Source organism: Dermacentor silvarum, chromosome 10 (assembly GCF_013339745.2).
Source record: "Dermacentor silvarum isolate Dsil-2018 chromosome 10, BIME_Dsil_1.4, whole genome shotgun sequence".
In the NCBI taxonomy this organism is placed as follows: Eukaryota; Metazoa; Arthropoda; class Arachnida; order Ixodida; family Ixodidae; genus Dermacentor; species Dermacentor silvarum.
In genome coordinates this window covers 128,509,781-128,530,730 of record NC_051163.1, presented here as the reverse complement: position 1 = coordinate 128,530,730, position 20,950 = coordinate 128,509,781, and the positions used below count along the sequence as shown (strand labels likewise).

General features: G+C 49.0%; 2 protein-coding genes across 2 annotated transcripts; one reads left to right on the top strand and one right to left on the bottom strand.

Annotated features, from left to right (window-relative positions):
* The first annotated feature begins 15,451 nt into the window (after window positions 1-15,451).
* LOC119466078 (putative nuclease HARBI1) lies at window positions 15,452-17,013 on the top strand. The gene is made up of 3 exons (XM_037726565.2): window positions 15,452-16,068; window positions 16,237-16,451; window positions 16,526-17,013. Exons 1-3 carry the CDS (start codon window positions 15,487-15,489, stop codon window positions 16,851-16,853), a joined length of 1,125 nt encoding a protein of 374 aa, XP_037582493.2. The 5' UTR covers window positions 15,452-15,486; the 3' UTR covers window positions 16,854-17,013.
* On the bottom strand, window positions 16,886-18,715 carry LOC125941117 (uncharacterized). Its single transcript, XM_049658065.1, has 3 exons — window positions 18,481-18,715; window positions 17,777-17,995; window positions 16,886-17,388 (listed from the first exon to the last, which is right to left on the bottom strand). The coding sequence occupies exons 1-3, from the start codon at window positions 18,500-18,502 to the stop codon at window positions 16,886-16,888; spliced, it is 744 nt and encodes a 247-aa protein (XP_049514022.1). The 5' UTR covers window positions 18,503-18,715.
* Window positions 18,716-20,950: the final 2,235 nt, after the last annotated feature.

The following is a 20,950-nucleotide window of genomic DNA, read 5'->3' as shown; positions in this document are numbered from 1 at the left end:
AGAACATTGGATATAACAGCGGTATACAGCCGCCTCATACATTTATGGGAAGCACGCAGAAGCCTGACGAGACGATGGAAAATATAAAGATTGAATAGAAAACTTAAAATACGCATAGCACAACTAACACAGGAGGCTAATGCTTATGTGCAAACACTATAAAACAATAATTGGCACCAATTCTGTGAATCTCTACATCTCTACTACACACAAAAAAGACATGGGCCATTTTGAGAAGCATGATAGACCCTGCAAATACAAAAACAGCGACGAACCGAGCTCTTCGATTACTTGAATGCGAATTTCGAGACGCTGACACACAACTCCTAGACACTCTTGAAGTCATATATATAGGAGCAAATTCCACGCCAAATCATGATACTCCCACATATTCAGGAAGGAGCAATGAGGAGCTAGATGCCTCAATATCGGCGGCAGAGTTTTTCGCGGCAGCGCAAGCTTTCAAGAAAAATACGGCGCCTGGACCGGACGAAATAACAAACGCCATGATTCGCAATCTTAGCCTCAATGCTTTGACAGGGCTAACAGATCTCCTTAACAAACTTGTATGGACTGAAGGAGGTCAAATCCCACAGGCATGGAGGCATGCATAGATAATTGTAATACCGAAACCAGGGAAACCGAGGGACATAAAAAATCTCCGACCCATATCCCTAACCTCATGTCTCGGTAAGCTTTCTGAAAAGGTTATACAGATGAGACTCACTAGGAACATAGAAAACAGCAACCTTTTCCCGGAAACTGTTCGGCTTTAGACAGCATATGTCGGTACAGGACGCGTTTCTCCTGCTGAAAGAAGAAGTATTAAACCCAGAGAGAGGAAATGCAGACAGATTCATAGTGGCATTAGATATCAAAAAAGCTTTCGATACTATCTCGCACGAGCGCATTTTAACGGAACTATCGAACATGCACTGCGGACAGCGGACTTATGAATACATAAAATCCTTTCTAGACAAACGCACAGCCACGATAGGGCTAGGCGCCACCCGCTCAGGCGTTCTACGGACCCCCAAAAGAGGAACGCCGCAAGGTTGAACTCTTTCGCCACTTATCTTTAATATAGGGATGAAAGGACTAGCAGTGAAACTACAACGGATCCCAAACTTGGGACATGCGATTTACGCGGACGACGTAACTCTCTGGACCGCAAAGGGATCTTTAGGGGAACGTCAGGAAACCCTCAAGAAGGCAATTAGCATCGTAGAGGATCATGTGGCAAAAGCTGGTATGAGTTGCGCCCCGGAGAAGTCCGAACTAATCCGAGTAAGAGCGCCTTTTACACGAACGGACGATAGACTCTCGATAAAGCTTGCTCTTGGAGGTCAAACAATAAAGGAGGTATCTAAAGCTCGTATACTCGGACTATGCATACAGGAAAATGGAGCAGTAGGGCACACAATCGCAAATCCCCGGAAAACTGTTAACAGTGTGTCTAGGATGATAAACAGAGTAGCAAGAAACAGAAAAGGCTTCAAGGAAGAAGAGACGATAAGGCTCGTGCAGGCATTTATCATAAGCCGTGTAACCTTCGACCTTCCTTTCCAAAAAGTATCAAACTCAGAGGAAACTAAAATAAAGGCCCTGATACGCACAGCTTATAAGGCAGCGCTTGGTCTACCGATCAGCACTAGCACGACCTTATTTGAAGCAATGGGTATTAGCAACACTTTTGAGGAACTCGCGGCTGCAACACTGATCGCACAAGGAGAAAGGCTCAATGCCACGGAGCAAGGCCGAACACTTCTCCGTCGATCCACTCAGACCGGCACATTGCAACGACCAAACAGAACTCCTCCAACCAGACATACGAGCTAAGATCTGTGTCCCCAATAGAGCACTGCACGGGCCGATTTTTTCAGCCCGGGCCCGGCCCGGGCCCGTTTTTACGTTGGGCGGCCCGCCCGAGCCCGACCAAAAGTTTTATGGCGAGACCCGGGCTCGGCCCGGGCCCGGAAATAATCTACATTACCCGCCCGGCCAGGCACGCCACCCCTTTACCTTAGGTCCGAGCCCGGCCCACGCGCAGCCCTAAAACCGGCCCGAACCCGGCCCGAGACCGAAAAAGACATGTTTTTCAAAGTCGAGACGCGTGACGATAACTTGCTGCACTTTACATGCACACCACCAGAAAGTCCGAGCCCTGGCCGGGCCCGCGTCAAAATACCTGAGCCCGGCGCGGGCCCAGGTCAAAAAACACATTCCGCGCCCGAGCCCGGCCCGAGCCCGTGAAAAAACTGCCCTACCCGGCCCAGCCCCGGGCTTTCGGGTAAGCCCGAGCCCGTGCAGTGCTCTAGTCCCCAATCCCCCAAAACATGATGCGAGAAATACCACAGACAACGGCGCCTTGCACGGGCCAAGACACTCGAACACACGTTCGCTAGAAATCCGGAGGTTTAATACACGGACGCGTGTAAACCAGATAGCAAAACTTTCACTGTGGTAGCCGCAAACGCTCAAACAACTATTTCCGCAACAGTCAGGACAGAGTCAGTCGCCATAGCAGAGGCTGCCGCGGTGGCTCTGGCTATACGTAACGCTGAAAATAGAGCACGTCTTGCTTTAATAGAAACCGACTCGCAGTCGGCATGTCGCCTTTTCATGATAGGCACCCTGCCCAAACTCGCAATGAAAATCCTAGGAAGAAATCTCACGGAACACCACGCTATTACGTGGTGTCCGGCGCACGCCGGAGTGACGGGTAACGAGAGGGCGGACCGCCTCGCTCGAGAATATAGCTTCCGAGCGACGGAACGCACTCTCGTAGAATCTCCAATCACAATAAAAGATATTTTGGAGGCACAGAGACGAGGAAGCGACGTTTAGCTGTGGCACCAAGTGCCTATTTATATCAGAGGCCCCGGCAACAGTCACCAACGCCGCACGCATTTTGTGCGAACGCGGGCAAAACGCAGACGGCGTCGATAGCAGTTCTGCGTGTTGCCGGTGCTACTGCATGTCCAAGTTTATACAGCTGATAAAGCTACTATCATTACTCCGTATAGGTCTCTACAAATTTGCTATCGCAATTGATGCTTCGCCTTTCAGGTGAAACTGCGACTTCTTATCTTCTCGCCGCCGTCACGAGCGGACACGTCCCTCTCCCACTCTCCGCTGCGTCTCAGTATTCGAGACGCCGCCAGCGTTCGCCGAGAAACAGTCGGCGTCTCACCCCGCACGACAGGGCGACACATTTCTATTTTTAATAAAAGTTATACTACTACTACTACTACTACTACTACTACTACTACTACTACTACTACTACTACTACTACTACCACGCGGCCTGCTTGGGACGCCGTCACGCGTGCAAGCCGACGCATTCCATCGCCGATGGCTAGCGCTAGGGAGCCTCATTCAAGCGCTGTTTTAAAACGGCGTTGCATGTAGGCTCCCTAGCAAGCGCCCTTCGGCCCAGCCAAGCAGCCGACACTGCAACTCGGCTGTCACATTCGCTCCCATTGCAACGCGCCCAATCAAGCGCAATCAACCTGATGCCGAGCGTCCGTCTAGGGTGCCTCGATGCCAGCGCCGCAGAACGCTGGCATCGAGGCACCCTACGTCCGTCCGTAAGGTGGCAGCAAAATTTTGTGTCTGAAAGGTTGCGTTTGCCAGCACCTTAACTATATGGAGCCACCATACCGGCGCAAGTTTTGGACCGCGTTGTTTGCGTTCCGGGTCTGAATCGCACCTCTTCATCTGAGCCTGCGCGCTTGCATACGGCGCGTTTATAGGCGCGTTTCCCGCGCTCGGATACCAAGCGATTGCAATCATGCTGGTTGGTAAATGTTACATATGATTTTCACGTGCTACTTTGTTGAACTGGGCGGTTGATAAATGAGTGAATTTTACACATGAGACAATAAAGAAAACAAAAGCTTGCGTGGCTCAGTGGTAGAGTATCCGACTCCCACGCAGCAGGCGTGGGTTCGATCCAGGCTGCGGGTACTTTTTTTTCGCATGCGACAGCGGCTACGGGGTGGCGGCAACGGCATCATCGCGACCCGAAACGGCGATTGGAATGAGTCCATAACAGCTTACGCTGTAAAAATGATGTACTGGGATGACTACAGAATGGGTTCAGGCCAGGCAGACGCCTGGAGGACAATATGTTTGTACTAACTCAGTGTATAGAGGTTTCGATAGCTGAGAATAGACCTTTATCGATAGCATTTCTAGATATGTGAGGAGCCTTTGACAATGTAGACAGGGAATTGTTATGGGATATTCTTAAGCACGAAGACATAGATGCCGATTTCTTGGAGCTGCTGAGGGAGATATATAGAGACAACTGAGTACAAGTTGTATGGCAAGGTCGAAGAGGTAAAGAAGTGGTGGGAATTCACCAAGCATTGAAGCAACCATGTCTTCGGTCTCCATTGTTGTTTACGTATTATGCTAAGGATATAGAAAGACGACTGGAAAACAGCGAAATAGGGTTTGAATTATCATACATGCGTAATGAAAAAAGGGTGAAACAGAAGGTCTATGGACTGATGTATGCGGACGACTCAGCGCTACTAGCGGACAATTCAAGTGATATACAGAAACTTGCGAATATATGTGGCAACGTTGCGGCAAATCTGGGCCTTACGATTAGCACAGAGAAATCAGTAATTATGTTCTTTAAAGAAGAGAGTAGTAATTAGGTGGATTTAATTAAACAAAAAATCATACCCATAGTCAAACAATATAAGCACCTCGGCATATACATAAACGAAGGCAAGACTTACTCAAGCACCCACCAAGATAATCTGAAAATGAAGAAATGAAGGGGAAGCGGAATGCAGCAATAATGAAACACAGAGCACTGTGGGGCCACAACAAGTATGAGGTGGTGCATGGAATCTGGAAAGGAGTAATGGTGTCAGCGCTAACATTCGCAAACGCCATTCTATGCATAAAATCGGAGATGTTGTCGGGTTTGGAAGTTAACCAAAGATCAGTAGGCCGGTTGGCCGGTTGGCTTTGGGAGTCCACGGTAAACCACAAATGAGGCAGTGCAAGCTGACATCGGTTGGGCCTCTATTCAAGTCAGAGCAGGACAGAGCAAAATTACTTTTGAAGAAAGACTCAGGAACATGGATGAAAATAAATGGGCGGCTACAGTTCACAAGTATCTGTATCTGAAAAGCGTGGACACAGAATGGAGGAAGAGTTCAAGAAAGTTGACAACCAAGTACAAGGTAATTCAAACTGCAAATGACCAGGAGTCATTATAGTGAAAGTGAGAGAAATAGAGACAGTGAATTGGACCCAAGGATTGGAAACAAAAAGGACAATAGATATTTGTAGGAATGGGAAAACAGAAATTAGAAGGTCAAATCTGTACGATAACACAAAGGGCAGTCCCTTGCTATATGAGGCTCGAGCCGGCTGCCTAAGGACGAAAGCTCACCGGAACAAACATTCGGAACTAGATGAGGCATGTGTATGTTGCAGCATAGATCCGGAGACCACTCAACACATGCCAATAGAATGTGAGGGGATTCACCCAGTGAGAACAGCAGGTAACGTACACATTCCAGAAGCGCTTGCATTTAAATTGGACGGAAGCACCAGCCGGTTGGTCAGCAGTCGAGATAGGCAAGATACGTTTAGACTATTGGTAGAAAAAGTACGGACAAGATTGATACGACCTGATTTGATCTGAGTCATAGGTAGAGGTCCAAGGTAGATATTGAGGGGGAAAAATATTAATGAAATGTATAGAAAAATGCTAGGTAAAAACACCTGCTAGGTAAAAACACCACCCCGTTTGAAAGGGGAGTTCAATAAATCATAATCATAATCATCCCGGCCGGCCGGTGCAGCCGTGGTGGCGCTTCACAGTTTGTGTGTATGGCACGTGCTGCTCTTGTTTTCCTCTGTGACAGAAATGCAGGTGCTGGACTGTGGACGTCGCGTGCAGGGCTGTGATAGTGCAAACATTACTATCGTCCATAGCCTGAACATAGCGCTTGCAGCTGACGTCTAAACAGCGTGCTGGCCACGTATGCAGAAGGAGCACGTCAACGCGCGATTGAAAAATGGCTAAAAAGCGTGAACTCAGCTTTGAGGGCAAACAGGCCGGAAATAAGCATCGCGCGCAACAGGAGCGTCTGCGCTACGCAGCAAAACTTGGTGCAAAATGCGATTGTATGTACACAATGCATACATTCAATTTTAAAATTAATTGAATTACGTACAGCCCCATAACTCAATCGAAGTTTAACACTTCTGCCCAGGTTAAATGTGCCACCCTCTCAGAGATTATCAACAACGACGAACATCAATACCTCACGCAAACACGTATGCCTGTGCGTTCTGGCGCCTACGCCAACAGGAATTGTGCAAGCAAGGTGACGTCTAACATCAACGCACCACTCACGCACTGAAGAAATTACTCATTCGCCGCCAACATCACCGCTAATTATCGTCAGCCAAAGCAAGCAGCATACAAAGATTCACTTCGATCGATTCCCACGGTGCGTGGGAATCAATGAAAGCTTTTTGCGCAAGGGTTCACGTGCTATAAGCACAGCCCAGAGAGCATTATGGCGATGCCCGGGGGGCTCTCGTTTAAAAGGTGCATAAACATGAGAAAGCTTTAGTTCTGGGGTTCCTATCTGAATAAATGGGAAATTAGAAATCGTTTTTCTCAGCAACCAGTGCACCAGATATAATACAATATGTTGCATTTCCAAGAACAAATTATTATCTCGTGACTTTTTGAAGATTATTTATTTCGCTCATCAGCGCTTTAATAAAGATTCATGACTATCGCAAGTTTTCAGAAAACAAAGCAATAAATTGTACAGCTCTGACACTCAGGAATAAAAAATGATATCACAATTCTGTCAATCACATCTAGTAGTACATCTAACGCCGGAAAGTTAAGCTAATATGCATGGCCCCCAGGTAGACTACTGATTTCTTAGTACGACTTTTGCAAGACTCTTGTGAACATTCCAAGAAATTCATATAAAACATATAAATATTCTACGAAATTGGTCTGCCTTGGATGTTCTAACGAATGCAGCTTACAGAACTGCGATGGCTGTTATTGGGGCAGAGTTTTCAACTTCGTGCGTCTTCTTTTTTTCTTTTTTTTTTTTTGAAGCTTGCCTATCCTCACCATTTTTTTTAAACGAATGCAGGTCTTAACTAAACATTCACCTTTCAGCAGTCGCAAGAATTCAACTTTCTCTTTAAATGTCAACAAATTTAGTTAGAGTCGGCCCAGGGGATATCTCTGAAAGGCGATTTTGTGTTTCACATGTATTTTAATCGGCAGCATCGCTGTTAGTCCGGGTCCAAAGCTTCCTCTCGAGAAAAGACGGAAGGTTCACCTACGGACCTCGCGCCTAATGAACCTCACGTTATCGTTGAAGAACGTTGCTGACTCCCTCACCTGTTCTAATCGTTATTACACATACATAATATTTACAGCGTAAGTTGTTATGGGCTCGTTCTAATAGCCTTTCGATTTGGCGATGGGCATATTGCGCGGGAGCCAGTTACGGTAACACTGCGCCTCGCCAGCGTTTGCTAGCTGCCGCGAAAACATGCCCTATACACGCGTCCTAGCACACGAGGAGTCACGCGATGTGAGATGATTGCATTGCAGTTGCACATTATTGTACCAGGTGGCAGGCCATGTAGCTGTTGCATAGGTAGCGCTGCGAGGTAGACAGAGAAGCTTTGAGGAAGAAAAAGAAGTTTAAGGAGATGTACAGAAAAATACTAGAATGGCAAACATGTATAGAATACCTCTATAAATCAAGCCGGGTAGTCACTATTTGTCACCGCCCCTCTTCAAGGGGGCCGGCTGTAACTCATTATCATCATGGTCGTCATCATCATGATCATCATCAGCAGCAGCAGCCGCCGCAGCATGTTTTTGCAGCGCTTGCTAGCTTCTGTGAAACAAGCCCTATACACGCGTCCAATAGCGCGCGAAAAATCACGCGATGTGTTATGCATGCCGCGTAGCATTCATACGTGCACAATTTGCATAGCAGATGCATCTGAGTCTAGCACGTGGAACGCGAGGTGGAAGTTGTATAGGTCGCGGTGCAAGGGAAACAGCGAAGTTTTGAGAAAGAAGAAATTCATGGGCCCCTCCCCTGTCAAAGAAATACGGGTACGCGAAGCTTGTCGTGTGTATCTTCGGTGTTTCTTCGTACGAAATGCACTGACGAGCACCAAGTTAAGCTCGAACCACAACCGGTCACAAGCATGCAGCTGGCTCTGAAGTTCCAGTCGAGAAACTCGCGTTGAATCCTAGCCGCCGCACCGGGGCAGTTGGCGCTAGCGATGCCGAGGCGTGCACCACCATTGCCGGGTTCCTGGGGGGCTAGCTAGACGACGCTGACGTTCAGCGTCAACATCGCGCTCCCGGAACTGGGGGTCGGCGGCTCTTACTTTCCTGACGTTGCGCTTGGGCTTCAAAAGCCCTCACGCTAGAATCGGCACGTCGACGACGAGCCCTTTCCCGAGCGCGTTCATTCTGGATTGATTTCCATGAAATTTCTATAAAAAATATGTTCGTTACGTAAGACAATGAATGACCCATACCCCGTAAACGCGGCATCTCCATCACGACGACAGAAGAGAAGTGAAATTCTACGCTGGAAAGGTTAGCGGTAATGAAGCCAGCTGTGGAAGCATATGACGACGAGGAACGTGGGAGCAGTGGCAAGAGCGCGTGCCGAGCACGAGCCACCTGTGCAGCTGTGAGAGCAGCTATGAGAGCAGCTGGTTTTAACGCGACAGCGTTAAGGGCCCCGGGTCGCCGAAAATCCAGCTTCAGCTCGAAGTTCTCGTCATTGGCTGCCGAGGGGGTCACCATCTCGTTTCACTGGCTACCTTGCGATGTGGGAGTAGCCGGTAATGAAGAAGTGGACACCCTAGCCGAAACCGCCCACCATCCTGAAGTGCCGCACAACCGAGCAGTCGCTTCCTGTGATTTTTCGAGACAGCGCCGGAAAAAACTGCTCACAACCGTTCACCCGGATGCCAGAGTGGCAAACGGCAAGGGTCCCAGGCTACTTCCAGAGGGTGGCCTTACAAGGAGGGAACGTGCAACGTTGCTTCGACTGCGCACGGGCTGTGTCTGGACGGCGGCGCGGCTGCACGCCAAGGGACGCTCCAGCTCACCGGCCTGCGAACGTTGCGGCGACCCCGAGACCCTCGAGTGACCTTGCCCAGCGCTGGCACAGGACCGCTCAAAAGCCATCACTGCCTACAGACAGCAGGGTCTACCTGCTGCGATAACCAACGACCTCCTGTTCCCGTCGTCTCCCCACCTCCGAGCTCTCCATAGCATGTTGGAGTTCGTGGAATCGAACGAGATCACTGCTCATCGCTAAGCGCTCGCCCCCAGCAGGCCATCGCCTTCATCACCAGCCTCCTCCATCATCGGATGAGACTACTGCTCCTTCTCTTCCCTTTCTTGCATCTTTATCTCCTACTTCCCCTTTCCTTGACGCTGTGCCGTGCTCCCTATTGGGCAGCAGAAATAGGCGTCATTTTCGTTAATAAATCACTACTACTACTATAAACCCAGCGTCGGCGTCGGTGTAAGCATCGGCGCATAGAGAAAGGAATTCAACAAGAGGGGACACTCCCATAGGGCCCAGCAGTCGAGTTGACTGCAGCGTGCCAAGCGGTCGGTGTCGATCACTTACATCACTTCCGGTTTCGGTTTTGGGCGCGCGTATTTTGAACGCAAGCCCGCACGCCGGCTGCGCCCCCCCCCCCCTCTTTTTTTTTTTTTTTTGCTCTTCGTGCAGAATCGATTTATATTTAGTAAAAACGATTGCGAACGATCTCGTAAAGTCCCATCGAATCTGTGCCACGTGCAATTTCACAATATAGACGCAAGACCTTTTGTGCAATCAGGAAATATTTATTTTGCTCTACATAAAAGCTCATTCCACGCTTTTGCGCGTTCATCCAACGTTGTGACACCAGCAGGTAAGGCAGTGGTTCCTTTATGAAGCTCCACCGGACGGCACCATCTGAAAAATAAGTAAATTACAAGCATGTTACATTTGCAAGCACGTAACAGCATGTTACAAGCATGAGTCATTTTGACATAGGAATACTGCGTGTAGAGGCGAAACGTGCGAAAGCGGTGAATGGGCGGGATTACAAACAAAAGCAATTTGCTTTTACATACATGGCGTAGAAAATACCCGACTCATCCCAAACATATATGAAAACATCTGATTTCCAAGCGTTCCCCCATTTCCGGGAATTATTTCCTGCACTTTGGCAGCACAAATACACGAGCGACTTCGCGTTTCCAAAACTTGGCCTCGGGCGACGCGACGTTACGCTACATACATAGAGACTGACGCAACAGGCACTCAAGACAAATGCGTGGGTGCAATGCCTTTTTTCAGTCCTTTAGAAGACGTAATTTTAGAATTGCAAGTTTCTGATATGTTCGTCGTTCGCGCGTTCTGCCGGCGCCAGCAGCACACCCCATGTTATCACTCTTGGCAATCGCCCATCGCGTTTTCAACAGGCGTGGGTAACGAAAGAAGGTATATGTTGTTGCGGAGCCACAAAAAACGTCACAGACTACTTGTCCCTGTAAGATTCATTACACGCCAAACTAACTTTATCACCACAGCCGAGCTGCTTATCGCTGACTGCGTCACAGCGCGCTGTGCGGCTAGCGTGCCTCAAAAGTACCCCAGAAAGTAACGAAATTACTTTTCAGTAATGCCTGGCGTCAGAGAAAGCGGCACAAACTTCTCCTAGCAAGATGCACTAGACTACGCACCACGGGCGAGTTCTCGCTAACTGCGACACGGCGCCCTGTGCGGCAAATGTGGCTCGAAAACCGAAATAAGTTACCATAATCCTCTAGGAAGCGTCGGAAACATGTCTCAGCACGATTAATTAACTCAAATTAACTGCGCCAGGATGGCCGAGCTGTTTTTTGCTAACTGCGTCTTAAGTCTCGGTCCCGTGCCGTAAGCCTAATTGCGTCGTAGACTGTGAAACAAGATTTCTCACCTTGCCGTAGTCCAATAGTGCAGTGGTGTCTTGTCCCAGTGCAGAAGGAACGCAAGAATACGCCGAGAGCCCAATAAACCAGGTTACATTTAAAAAAGAAAAAAAGGAGGAGACAGACGGATCGCCGCGCGCGAGCGCTCAAACGTACGCGCAGCCACCCTCGCTGGCTTCGGGGGAGTGTCTGGCGGATGACGCATGTATCTGGCGCGTCATTGACCTGTGGCTAGGTAAGGCAAGGAAAATAAGTCGCAAAGCTTAAGTTCATTTATACGCAAAATGCTTTAGTTTTCGCGGCAAAGAATTAAAAAAATAAATCAATGCCTGTTAACTTAAGTTCACTTTCTTTTTTTTTCGATGCTCGCGGCAGCTAACGTTCGGTGTCAAAAGTATAGCGTGACGTATGGTGACGTGTTTCCTGTTGCCAGTTTTTGCCGAGTGTCCCCTCTTGTTGAATTTCTTTCTCTATGATCGGCGTGTGGCGGAAATAATCATGCCGAAGCACATCATCCCGAACCACCCCGACTGGGCGGGCCCTTCGCGTGGCGCAAGACATTTGTGGACAAAAATTGAATTTATCAAAGTAAAATCCGTCAGAAAACTCGTAAAGTACGACTTAATCACAACCTACAGGCATGATAGCGTCGGATTGTAATTTGAATATACGAAAACAAAGCAGGATAAGCAGCCAGGGATCTTTGAATGCTATTGCGTTTGAATGCTCTTGAAGGCGAAGCTTAAGCGTCCTCCTTTTCTGATGGTGTTTCGCTGCACTTTGGTTTCAGGCAACGTTCAGGGGAATGTTGAAAAGCGAGCCTTTCTATATTTTGGGCACGCACGGGCCTCGGGGCAACAGCAAACAACTGATAAAATAATTGAAAAAAGGCCCTAGGGCCTTCACATTTTCAGACCGGACAACTTAATTTGCTCCTGTAAACATGTCTCGCCAGCAATACATTTGTGCTTAAAAGTGAAGCCCACTTCAAGGGGGTCAGTGTAAACTTGGTCTTTGTAAGCTGGCTTTCCCACGTAACTTGTTGCAGCGCAGCCTACTCATAAAGAAAAATGTCATGCGAATGGAGCCCGATAACGCTATCGCGTTCAACTCTTACGGCGAAGGGTCCTTCAATGTTTTTTCAGCGTTACATCGCCGGCGCAGGCTAGCTTATACAAGCTTCACTTCAAAAATTCATGAGCCGTTCCACTCTGGGAAGGTGGATGACCAGCGAAGCTATTTAGCGCACGACACAGAGGTGACAGAGAATTTTGAACAAAGGTGCCAAAATATTCATTGTCTTGATCGGTGGTCATCGTGACGATAAATACGCATACAAATTCGCGTATCACCTTTGTTAATAAATCTATCCATCACGTAAGATGGACATACCTCTTAAGGCAATGACTCATACCCCCGTAAACGCCGCCTCCCCATTACGACGACAGAAGTGAAATTCCACACTGGAATGATGAGTGGCAACAGAGCCAGGTGGGGAAGAAGACGACGATGACGACGACTAACGCGTGAGCAGTGGCACGAGCGCGTGCACGTGGTTTCGCCTAGGGGCGTTAGCCAACACCACCTAGACTATCGATTGTCTAGTGTATAGGTGGTGTTGCGTCAACGCTTTCCCCTTGGTCGCCTTATCAGGCGCACACTACGTCACGCACGACGTCATACATTCACAGAGCCACACCGTTTTAGACTCAGGTGGCCATTAAACCGAGTTCCGACGCGAGGGGCGATATGCATTCGCTTCTGTTGTTGGTTGTTTCACTCTCACTTATAAGAGGAGAGTTTTTCCGCGCGGGCGCCACAAAATACCGGATCTTGGCCGTAGACAGCTTCGCGGTAAGAGGAGATTGAGGAGATGTACACAAAAATGCTAGAATGACAAACGTGTACAGAATACCTCAATAAATCAAGCACCCTACGTGACTATTTGTGCACCGTCCCTTTTCAAGGAGGATGCGGTAGATCATCATCATCATCATCATCATCATCATCATCATCATCATCATCATCATCATCATCAGCAGCAGCAAGCAGCAGCAGCAGCAGCAGCAGCAGCAGCAGCAGCAGCAGCAGCAGCAGCAGCAGCAGCAGCAGCAGCAGCAGCAGCAGCAGCAGCAGCAGCAGCAGCAGCAGCAGCAGCAGCAGCAGCAGCAGCAGCAGCAGCAGCAGCAGCAGCAGCAGCAGCAGCAGCAGCAGCAGCAGCAGCAGCAGCAGCAGCAGCAGCAGCAGCAGCAGCAGCAGCAGCAGCAGCAGCAGCAGCAGCAGCAGCAGCAGCAGCAGCAGCAGCAGCAGCAGCAGCAGCAGCAGCAGCAGCAGCAGCAGCAGCAGCAGCAGCAGCAGCAGCAGCAGCAGCAGCAGCAGCAGGCAGCAGCAGCAGCAGCAGCAGCAGCAGCAGCAGCAGCAGCAGCAGCACAGCAGCAGCAGCAGCAGCAGCAGCAGCAGCAGCAGCAGCAGCAGCAGCAGCATCAGCGCAGCAGCAGCAGCAGCAGCAGCAGCAGCAGCAGCAGCAGCAGCAGCAGCAGCAGCCAGCAGCAGCAGCAGCAGCAGCAGCAGCAGCAGCAGCAGCAGCAGCAGCAGCAGCGCCAGCAGCAGCAGCAGCAGCAGCAGCAGCAGCAGCAGCAAGCAGCAGCAGCAGCAGGCAGCAGCAGCAGCAGCAGCAGCAGCAGCAGCAGCAGCAGCAGGCAGCAGCAGCAGCAGCAGCAGCAGCAGCAGCAGCAGCAGCAGCAGCAGCATCAGCCAGCACAGCAGCAGGCAGCAGCAGCAGCAGCAGCAGCCAGCAGCAGCAGCAGCAGCAGCATCAGCGCTTGCATGCGCTTGTCCCGGCTTGCAGAGTTTGAGCAGCGCTTGCAGCTGCTGCTCAAACTAGCCCTATATAGCACATGCGTCCCAGCGCGCGAGCATTCACACGATGTGAGATGCGCGTCGCGTCGCGTCCATGCGTGCACACTTTGCATTGCAGTTGCATATTATTGTACAAGGTGGCACGCCATGTAGCAGTTGCATTGATGGCGGCACAAGGTACATAGAGAAGTCTTGAAGAAGAAAAAGAGAGATGAGGGAAACGTATACATAAATGCTAGGATGACAAACATATCTAGCATACATGATTAAATCAAGCAGCCTAGGTGACTAATTGTCACATCCTGCTTTCGAGGTGTATATGACAATTACAGCACACGTTATGGTGCCTCCTCTCAAACTACGAACCGCTACTGAAGAAGTGAATCGTGAAGCTACACTCGCGGCTGCAACCCGGCAAAACGGGCTCGGCAGGCCACTGTGCAAATAGAAACACAAGCCGCTGATCACCGTCGACGCCGGGCGAACAATTCAGTTCGGTTTCGTGAAAACGACGCAAAGAGACTTCGCCGCGAAGATCCTATCGTTCGTGCTGCCTAAAATAGAGCTCCGTAACCGGCAAGTCGCAGAGAGACGACTTGCCGGTCACTCATGGTGCCGAAACCCGGAGCCGCTCCTTTATCTTACGCTGTGACAGTGCAGCATGTGCCGCGCAGGCCTGTGTCTTTTACAGTGAAGGTCTATATGGCTAGGTTCAAATCTCTCCACATGTTTTAGCCCCGTATTCATAAATGCATGTTAAATTAAAGTCCAGGCTTTACATCATTTTAATGACGCCTGTCGTGAACACGCCGAAGGAAACGCAATGAGCGTCCTCGGCACGTTCATGCCAGGCGTCATTCAGGTCAAGTCATGTATGAGCTTAAAGTTAAGACGTATTTATGAATGTTGCCTGTTCAATTACAGAAAAATCATGTTTCGAAATTTCACTGCTGTGGGGTGTAATCGAACCCACGACATACATTTTCAAAACGTTTTGTTTAAATTTATATTCAAAGATGTCCTACGTGCTGTTTTCGAAGCGGCACAGTAGGTGGTGCAGCGCGGTCAGAGGAACCCGAGAGAGAGAGGAGGCCGTAATCATATACGCATCATACAAGATGAGTTTCAGTAGCGCCAATATTGTGTTGCGCTACAACACTCCAATGCAAACCGCATTAACGCCGAAATTCTACGTGGGATGGGTTCTAAAGCAATTTTTGTTTTACATTACATCAAGACGTTATCTTAAAAGACATGATGGAAGCTTAATAACCTTTAGAGTAGCAATTTATTGTTGCAGTTACCCCTGATTCTAACTAAGTAGGCAAAGGATAACTGCAGCTTACCCAGAGCAGTCATGGAGGCTTTTCTAGATTGCACATGTTAGGAGCGGTATGTAAAAACGGCTCCAGTGAGAGGCCCGTATTCACAAACGAAACTTATACTTTACTTATGACTTAAGTAAGCGATCGGCCCTTAACGCGTTTCAGAGAGCAATCTTGCACTTAAGGTATACTTAAATCGGCACTTAACTACCTGAAAGTAAAGTACAGCTGCTGGCTACCTTAAGGGCTACTTTCGCTGTTTTCTCGTCAAACAAAATGGCCGACTACTATGGCAGTCTCGCCGAGTTCACCGATTTTGCTGGCCGTGTAGAAGAAGTTGCACAGGATGAAGCATATCGTTATGCGCCGCCGTTACGCCCCGTTCTCAGGGATCGGCAGAATCCAATAGAGGCCTATAACGACGCGGAATTCCTGTGCCGGTACCGCTTTTCCAAGCGAGCGGTGATGCGGCTGTTGGAAATGCTGCCGCTACGCCCAAAGGACCACGAACGCGGTCACCCTGTTCCGCCACTGCTCCAGCTCCTCATCGCGCTGCGATTCTACGGCGCCGGAACCTTTCAAGTTGTTACCGGGGACCTTGTTAATGTGTCTCAAGCAAGCGTGTCACGCATCAACACACGCATATCAAGAATGATAGCTGACACATTGTTCCCGCAGCTTGTGAAATTGCCCAACGCCACTGAAGCGGCCGTGATAATGGAAGAATTTTATGCCATGGCGCGTTTCCCTGGTGTAAGCGGGTGTATAGATTGTACTCATGTGCGCATGAAAAATCCCGGCGGAGAAGACGCGGAGGTGTTCCGGAATCGAAAGGGCTACTTCTCAATCAATGTCCAGGTATGTATACTGCACTGCCATTGACATAAATACCGAATATGCGAATACCCGATTTATTATCATGTTTCCACAACTAGCAGTGTGACGCTGTATGCACAACATAAGTTGTATTACTTCAGGAGCATTCTGGGCTGCTCCACAGTGAAAAAAAAATGTCTTGTTTTGCAGGCGATCACAGGGCCTCAGCTTCAATTTTTTGATTTGGTGGCCAGCTGGCCCGGTTCGGCTCACGACAGCCGGATATTCGACAACAGTTGGGCCAGAGTACAATATGAAAGAGGGACTGTGCCTGGCATCCTACTAGGCGACAAGGGGTATCCCTGCAGGTCCTACCTCATGACCCCATTTAGGGACAGAAGGACGAAAGACAGCCCTCAGCACAGGTGAAGTCAAGTTGGAGGAATGCTATTGGGTATACAAAAAAATGCGTAAACTGAACAAAAAATGCTTTCTTTAGGTACAACAAGTCCCTCTCGCGGACTCGCTGCAGTGTGGAGAGGACGTTTGGAGTGTGGAAGCGAAGGTTCCCATGCCTCGACATGACGCTTCAGATAAAAACAACATCAGTTCCCATCGTCATCACAGCTTGTGCCGCACTCCATAACTTCAGCCACCTCCTAAGAGAACCAATCCCGCCTCCACCACAAAGCCAGGAAAACCATGACAGCGGTTCGCCGGCTCCTACGTCACCTGCTCCACCAAGACCACCAGCAATGCCACCTGTGCCAGACACAGCAAGCGGTTTCAGGATGAGGGAGCGCATAGTCACACAGTATTTCGCTTAAACGAAATGACACAAAATAACAGAGACATGACTTTATTCGTACTGTTTTTTCATTATGTTGAGTTGGAGTTTAACCATTTCTGCCTTTGCTTTCTGATTAGCTATTTTTAATCGAAACAGCTCCAGTTTTTCACTGTGCTGTGCTTTCTTCTGCTTGTGTTCGATGCGCATGAATTTCAGCCTCAATAAATGCTCCTTTTTCTTTTGATCACGGTCCTCTTTGATGGCATATAGGCGGGCACCCAATTCAATTGAGACCGCCGTTTGCCTCTGGCTGCTGCAGGTTGAAGCGCGTTTCGTGCCAGCTGGCACAGCGGCGCTAGAACTTGCCGCTGCAGCGGCACTGGAACTTGCTGCAGATGGTACAGCTGCAGCCTCTGATGGTTTTGCACCACCGCCATTGCGTGGTTGGCTGTCTGAAGTGTCTTGTACTTGGCCATGGGGGCGTGCAGTATTTGTTGAAGCATCTTCCATCGGGCTACTGTTGTCGTCCCATGACCAGAGGTCTGTTGATTCGTCGTACATGTCTTGACAACCTGCAGAAACAGTTCAAATGAGCACACTGCTAGGTGATTCTGCATAGCTACACCAAAGTGTCGCCCTGTTGTGAACATCTTGCTGTACATGTGCACTCTGCAGCTGTGTAGTGCCTGAAGTGCCCTTTGTAACAATTTTATTTTTATAAATGCAACGCACTGCAACCTGTGTTATATTTTCAACGTTTGTTCCTGCCGACATCAGCCAGTACAGTATGAAAGCACCGCGGCCTGACAAACACACCATTGGGAAAATGACTGAAATACTGGACACTGAAATGTGTACGTCATAGCTCTAACGTAATAAATGAAGAGCGTTTTTGTTACAAAAAATTGAACGTAACAGACCTAAAACATGGGCAATAAAAAAAATATGATTAAGCCATACCAGCGAACTGTTCCAGAGGCCTGTCTTGAGTCTCTGACAGCAGTGCAGCGACAGCAGGTGTGCACTGCGATTTGGAAGGCTGCGATCCCCCTGGCACAGCATTATGCCGGCTGCGGTCACTGTCACAGGGATTGGGCAGCCGAACAGCCATGTGTGACGCGATGTCTCCAACGCGCTGCAGCTCGTCGGTCATCTGGCTTGGTGGTGGTGTTCCGCCACCTGGCATTACAAAAAGAAAAGAAGCGGGTGCATATTACATATACAATGAGGCTCATAACGTTTTTTTAAAGCCCAGCATACAGAGTGACCATTGAACGAACGCACAAAACACACGAAACAAATGTGTAAACGCAGCGATGCGTCTACTGCTCCGCGGAATAAATGCCGCGATTTCGGCTCTTCACTGCACGTAGCACAAATGTAACCAAAACGCAATCCCGATAGCAGACGCTGTGACAAAAGTACGGCTCGCCAACTCTGCTGCCCTTTAAGGCGACTTCATGCACGGTCGGAAAGAGACGCGCTGGCGTTCCTTCTTATTAACGCGCTGGCGTTCCTTATTAGCTAAAGAGAAGGCATGCGAGCGCGTCTCTCAAGTCCGGCCGTGGTTCAGGTTATCTAGTTAAATGTCTGTGCTCTGTAAAATGCACACATGCAGGATATGTCGCCAGTAATATCGCAATTTCAGCCAAAGCAACGCTTACCTGTAGCAAACCGCTCCCGCATGTCTTCAGCGTTTGTTCTTCTCCACTTGTCTTTCAAGTTCTCCCAGCATTTCTTCAGTTGGATCCATTTGCGCGGCGTCACGTTGTGGCGGCAGTTAAATTCGTCCTCGATTTTTTCCCAGGCCTGTCGTTTCCGACTCACGGACGCCGCGTCAGTCCTCTTGTTTTCCACGACGCTGCGGTGGCGTGAGAGCAGTTCCAGCAACACGGCGCGTTCTTCTTCAAAAAAGTTTTTTCTTTTTCTCCATGGTCGCGTCGAACAAATTGCACACACACACCGTAATGAAGCGCTTAACGTCAGAGGCACAGAAACACTGCAATACACCGCACGTAACAAACGCAACATAACTATTGGGACGGCGAGAGAGGCGACAGGAGGCCCGGGTATGACCGGGTGACTGTAGGCCATTGTGGCCAGACGAGTTCAAACAAAGCACTGAAAATGTAATATTGGTTTCATTTACCCAGCACAGTGTTCATTCGAACGCTACAACATTTCTTTCCCATTATTTTGGTGCAACAGTTATTATTTTGCAAATGAAATACATCGTACACGCCAATTATTTGCGTAGCCTCGACACATGCGACATACTTGTACCGAAAAGTGTCACTTCGGAAAGTAATACTTAAGTGCCGTTTACGAATCACTTTCCCGCAACTTTCCTCATACTTGTACTTTCCTCACACTTACTGTGCCTCCACTTAAATTTCGTTTGTGAATACGGGCCAGAGTGTGAAATTCCGATGACCTCGTTTGCAATGTGCCATGGCATCAACAGGAACTTTCACAAGTCTATGGAATTGGCGATCTTTGTGCAGATTATAAAGATTAGAGATGCCAGCGCCTTTGCATTATTCTATATAGGCGTCTCTGTACTTTAGAAACACGAAGAGCCTCGGCCTAAATAAGTATATCTAACCTATACCATACACTACTTCTCCGTTAAAGGAATGTAACTTCGAACGGTACTCTTTTAAGTGCGATGAGATCCTTCGAAAGAGGGAGAGAGGGTTAGCGCGCTCTCTGGGAGCAAGAACGACAATTCCATGTGTGCCCCCACCCCATGTCCCCAGTTTTCCCAATTGATTTCACATTTTATACAGCGTTTTCGGTACTGGTGATCATTCATCGCTTCATTCCCGTTATTATTCCTTTGTAAATGAATTATAAGAACAGTACCAAGGAAATCTGACGTAGTTAACGCTGTTTTGTCAAGTACACTCGCGACAGGAAGAACCTCATCTCTGGACTGTGACGCTGGAGTAGAACTTCAAGAGCGGTAGCGTCCTCAAGGATTTTGTGCAGGGGTTCACGCGCAATTACAACAGCCCATAGGGCAATATGGTCACGCCCAGGCTGCTCCGGTGAAAAACGTGCAAAAACTTGAAGAAGCTTTATTTTGAGCTTGGTATTATGAAATGTGAAAGGACAAGTAATCTTCCTCAGCAGCCAGAGCACCAAATTTGAAAAGATTGTTGGAATTTACCTGCGGAGCTGTTTAAGCTCTTGGTTGCGCTGCGTAGTGCGAACAAAACCTGCTCCCGGTGATGACGTCACCGCGCGTTGCCTAGCAACCACCTCGCAGAGCGGCGTGTGCTTCGCCTCTACGTGCGGTGCACATGTCTTGACATGGGGCGTTAAGGAGAGGGAAGGAGATCATGCGCGCAGCGGGCGCTATGCTCGTGAGAGAGAAAGAGAAAATGAGAGCGAGAGAGAGAGAGAGAGAGGAATTGTAGCAGCACCAATGAGGCAACGCGCAGAACTGCTGCCAACGCCGTCCTCGTTTCCCTGTTTTCCCGCGTTCGTGCCGCACGCACGCGGAGGCCGTAACTGCATCAGGAACAGCTCTGGCGGCGGATTCGCAGTGTGGAGGCGCAACTTGGCAGTGACGTCACTGGGGAGATAAAGCTCGGAGCCAACGCGACGGCGGCAGAACTCTCGTTGACTCTGTGGCGAGTACATGTAGCCTTGACATGGGACGACCTAAGAAGATCCTGACACCCGAATAAGCCGCTCATCTTTAAGCTCGTCGCGCGGTCAAGCGCGAATCTGCGCCTCCGCGCCGAGCCGATTCAAAATACCGTGCCTAGCAGCACTTAGCACATAGCCAAACCAAGTAAAAGCTGGAAAAAGCTAGGTCGATCACCAGCTCCGCTGTATACTCCAGCCTTGCACCGCTAGTGCTAGCTGCCAACTTTTTTGACAAGATTTTTCCTGTCAAAAACCATGCTGACCGTCTAAAAGCAAATTATTTGTATTTAAATTACTCCTACGTGTGAGAAAAGAATGTGTTCTAAATGTTTGCTGCAAATACAGTTAGTGATAATGCTCGGTAATTGTTAGGGCTTGTGCTATTGCCAGATTTGAATGTAGGTATGACATGTGCGATATTCCAGTTATTGCGAATTCTCCCGCGTCTAAATACTGTTGAAAGAAGCGCAACAGTAA